Below are 4,916 nucleotides of genomic sequence, written 5' to 3' on the forward strand. Positions count from 1 at the left end.
GGGACGTGAACCGCGGTCGACTACGTGGGAGTCCAGCGACATAGCCATTACGCTAACTGCTGGTTCCCTACAAAGAAATTTTTTGAGCACTCATGAAAGTTATTTTTATAAGTTGTTGAAATAATCTGAACATGGTGTGTTTAGCTAAAAATGTTATGTGTATTTTTAAGTACCTGATATTTAAGTATTTAGTAATAAGGTTGATAAATATCTACAAGTCTATTTCCAAATCTTTTTGAAACACTTTAAGCTATCATTTATTATACTTTGCTAAAATATCCCATAATCATTTCCACAAAATAGCTTTTTATGAATTTTAGAATGTGGTACCATGTGGAAATATGTATATTCTTAATAACCATTATAGTAATTTAGGATGATACTTAAAATAATTGTCATGGGCTAGCAGGTGGTATGGTAGCTAAAGAGTTGGACTCCCACATGGCCGACTGTGGTTCAAGCCCCAGACCTAGTGGCTTGAAAAACACTGGGCACATATGTGCATGTACCCTAAATCCCAGGAGAAGAATGGGATTGCAGCATGGCAAACAGAGGGGAGGGTGATATCTCAGTTTCCCTTTTTGTCTTTCTGTTTGACTCTGGTGAGCTCACATGCCCTATGGCAAAAAAAAAAAAAAAAAAAAAATTGTTATCTAGATTAAAGGGGAAAATGGGAAAAAGAACTTTTTAGGACCACAATATGTTGTTTCAGAATCAGTGAGTGTTTTTAATTTTTTGTGTTTGCTCCAGTATGGATTCGCCTTCCTACGCAGACGGGCATTGCAGTTAGAAGAGCTCACATTAGGTAAAGACACACCAGATAATGCTCGGACGCTCAATGAACTAGGTGTTCTCTACTATCTTCAAAATAACCTGGAGTGAGTACCATGGCGTGACAATGAAAATAAATATCCATTTGTCTTTTTGATGCAAACTATCAAGTTTAGAGCTAGAATGTTGATTAAAAAAACCATGCCAAATTTCATGATATTATGTTATGAATATACTCACACTTACAGGTCATGGCATTTTTTTCTATTTCCTTTCGTATTGTTTCTTAACTAAAAAGTTATTTTGTAGCTCCTCTAGTATCTCTTATATATTTAAGATAAAAGTGAGTTTATATTGACATTATACATGAGACTTCTCTCAGAAGAAGAAACTTGAGCCTTATGGAAAATAAAGAAAAGAATGTTGATGGCTGCTAGGTTTACTCACCAGTTTATTTAAAATAAACAAAAAAATAGCCTTTATATTAGTACTTTCTGAAAAAAAGTGTTTGGCGACTCCTTTAGATAATAATAATAAAAATAAGAATATAATAAACTTGAAATTTTAGCTGACAGAAAAATATCTAGCAAATATTTAGCCAACTTAACAGAGGTACTTTTTTTTTTTTTGAGAGGTTTTCACTAGAGGGCACGTGTGCTCGCCAGACAGACAGAGAGAGACAGAGAGATAGAAAGCGAGAAATCACCCCCCCAGGGAGGATGGCCATGCCACAATCCCTTCTCCTCCTTTCTCCTCTTGGGATCTTGGGCATGCACGTACACGCGCCCGGTGTGAGTTTAAGCCGCTGGGTCCAGGACTTGAACCGTGGTTGACTACATGGGAGTCCAGCAGCATAGCCATTATGTTAACTGCTCGTCTCAACAGAGGTACTTTTACAAAAGATTATTTACTGTGGTCTTCCAAAGAGAAAGAGTTAATACCAAAATTTTTTGCTTGACTTAGATCTAAAGTTTTTTTTTTTTAATGTATAAAAATTTATTTTGGAAACTAAGTATAAGTTTGTCTTTTAGAGTGAAGTGAAGAAATGAAGCATTTATGCAGATACTTGGGGCTTTCAGACTATCAAGAAAAGGGCAGGAAGGGATGTGAGTGGGAAATAGAAGATTTTAAGCTGAATTCTTCATTTTAACTTGAATTCAAGAATAAAAATGATTGAGTACTCCACTTAACTGGTGCTTCAGATTCTGATCTCTAGAGAATAAGTTGCTTAAACTGTCTTGGGGTTGTGTTCATAGGGCAGCTGAACAGTTTCTGAAGCGTTCCTTAGAAATGAGGGAACGAGTGCTAGGACTGGATCACCCTGACTGTGCCCAGTCTTTGAATAATCTGGCGGCTCTATGCAATGAGAAGAAACAGTATGATAAAGCAGAAGAACTTTATGAACGAGCTTTAGACATTCGGAGACGGGCCTTAGCTCCTGATCACCCTTCATTGGCATATACAGTGAAGCATCTTGCAATCTTGTATAAGAAAATGGTAAGTAATCCTCGGCATCCTCCTTACATATATTTTATATCAATTAATTATTATAAGCAAAATAATTGTCTTTCTATAGATTATATGACTTTTTAAAATCATGATTTATTTTTTTAACAAATAATAGAGTAAAACATTTAAAAATATTATTTCAGCCTTAATTAAGATAATGGTGGGACCAGAAGATGGCATAGTGGTTATGTTGCTGGATTCCCACAGGGCTGACTGCAGTTCAAGTCCCAGACCCGGTGGCTTGAAACTCATGCTAGACATGTGTGCATGGATGTCTAAAATCCCAAGAGGAAAATGGAGGACAAGGGATTGTGGTATGGCCATCCCCTCTAGGCGGTGATTTCTCACTTTCCTTCTCACTGTCTCTGTCTCTCTAGCAAGTGCACACACCCTATGGCAAAAAAACTCGGAAAAAAAGCTACCAGTTTGGTCTTATTAAATACATTCCAAATATGAATAGATTCACTGATATCTAATTCAAACTCAAACTTATTTTACATTTAAGAAGTTCTAGAATTCCACTGTTATTACATTTGCTGTGTAAAACAACCATAAACATAACAAATCACCTAATTATCATGGCTGCAGGAGAGGTCTTTGTAGTTGAATAAGTGAACCTTTGCCTATACATATGCTCTTCAGCTTACCATGAGGTTATGTCCTGATAATCCCATTGTGAATTGAAAATATCAAAAATTGATAATGCATTTAATACACCTAACCTACTAAACATCATAGCTTAGCCTAGTTTACCTTAATGTGCTCAGAACACTTACATTAGTCTTCAGTTGGGCAAAATCATCTAACAAAAATCTATTTGTAATACAAGTCCAAAAGTTCAAAATTCTTTTTTTTTTTTTTTTTTTTGAGAGATTTTCATTGTAGGGCGCGTGCGCTCACCAGATAGACAGAATAGAGACAGAAAGCGAGAAATCACCCCCCAGGCGGGATGGTCACGCGGCAATCCCTTCTCCTCCATTCTCCTCTTGGGATCTTGGGCACGCATGCACACGCGCCCGGCCTGAGTTTTAAGCCACTGGGTCCAGGACGCGAACTGCGGTCAACTACGTGGGAGTCCAGCGACATAGCCATTATGCTAACTGCTGGTTCCCAAAAGTTCAAAATTCTAAGTGTGGTTTCTACTAAAGTTTTTATTGCTTTCATATCATATAAAGTCAAAGAATCATAAAGTTGAATCTTCCCAAATCAGTGTTCATCTATAGTTAGATGTAACCATTCTTTGCTACAGAGTTCTTGTTTGGAATTTTTATAACTATTCTCAAAAAATAAAATAAAAATAAAAAAAAGCCAAGGAAGTCTGCTTTCATATAGTGTAGTTACAGAGCTTTATGGATCGTCTTTAGACTTTGTGAGACACTCATTGGTGGTCCTTGCACTGAAGAAGTGTACTTTGTTAGGAAGAAGGGTACGTTGTTGCTATTTATGCTATTTAAGGGGAAATAATTAGAAATGACATTTTATTTTGACATGATTTCCAAATAATATGCAGTAGTAAATCTACTTTAACTGGCATGTTTTTATTACACTATAAACAGTGAGTAATAATGGGTGATCTGAAAGGGCCTTGCAAATTATCAAATAAATAAAATGTTTTTATATTCAGTATTGCTTTAGTTACATATTCTATTAGATATTTTAGTTATCTGTAAACTTTTAACCATTGAATTGGGAAGAAATGTTTCTGAGATGTTTTTCTTCAAAATCACTTTAATTTTTTTTCATTTATTTATAATAAATGTGCATGAGCATATGAGAGAATGAAAGAAAGATGAGCAACCATTACAGGGTGTGGTCACACCACAGACCCCTTTCTCTAGTCCTCCAGCCGTTTGGCTCTTGGGCATTCACACATGTGCCTGGCCTGTCAGGCTGGCTGGGCAGGATTCAGACTGTAGTCACTGTGTGGGGGCCAGCTTCTCCTGAGCAGTGTACTACCGCTGTGCCATAGGGCCAGCCCTCAAAAACCAGCCCTCCCTTTTTTTTCCCCAAGATTTTTGCCATAAGACGTGTGCTTACTGGAGAGGAGCAAAGATGGTAAGAGGGAAGGTGAGAAAAAACCCCCCCAAGGGGATGGCCAGTCTTCAGTCCCTTCTCCTCTTCTTCTTCCTGGGATTTTGGATGCAAATGTATACACACCTGGAGTGATTTTTAAACTGCCTGGTCTGGGACTTGCACCATAGTTGGCCATGTGGAAACCCAGCACTTTAACCACCACATCACCTGCTGGCTCCTCAAAATTACTTTTTCTTTTTTAAATAATATTAATTTATCATTATTATTTTTTAATTTGCTAGAGGTCATGTGCACTCACCAGAGAGAGAGAGACAGAGAAGGAAAGTAAGAATGTCAGTTACCAGGTCAGGACTTGAACCGAAGTCAGCCATGTGAAAATCCAGTGTCCCATCCACCACACCACTTGCTGACCCACAAAATATATATTTTTTTCCCCCAGAGAAATTTTTGTTGTATAGTGCATGCACTCGCTAGAGACAGAGAGAGACAGAGAGAGAGAAAGTGAGAAATCACCTCCCAGGGAGGATGGCCATCCCTTCTCTTTCATTTTTCTCTCAGGATTTTGGGCATGCACCTGGCATGAGTTTCAAGCTGTTGGGTCC

General features: G+C 37.7%; 1 protein-coding gene across 1 annotated transcript in view; it reads left to right on the forward strand.

The window, feature by feature from the left end:
- The window catches only part of NPHP3 (nephrocystin 3), a 64,655-nt gene that overhangs the window by 50,591 nt on the left and 9,148 nt on the right, over positions 1–4,916 (forward strand). Inside the window, exons 25-26 of the mRNA XM_006165547.3 lie at positions 751–878; positions 2,028–2,268. Coding sequence (XP_006165609.1) covers positions 751–878; positions 2,028–2,268 — 369 coding nt within the window. The remainder of the gene's footprint in view (positions 1–750; positions 879–2,027; positions 2,269–4,916) is intronic.

Source organism: Tupaia chinensis, unplaced genomic scaffold (assembly GCF_000334495.1).
Source record: "Tupaia chinensis unplaced genomic scaffold, TupChi_1.0 Scaffold143952_1, whole genome shotgun sequence".
Taxonomy (NCBI): domain Eukaryota; kingdom Metazoa; phylum Chordata; class Mammalia; order Scandentia; family Tupaiidae; genus Tupaia; species Tupaia belangeri.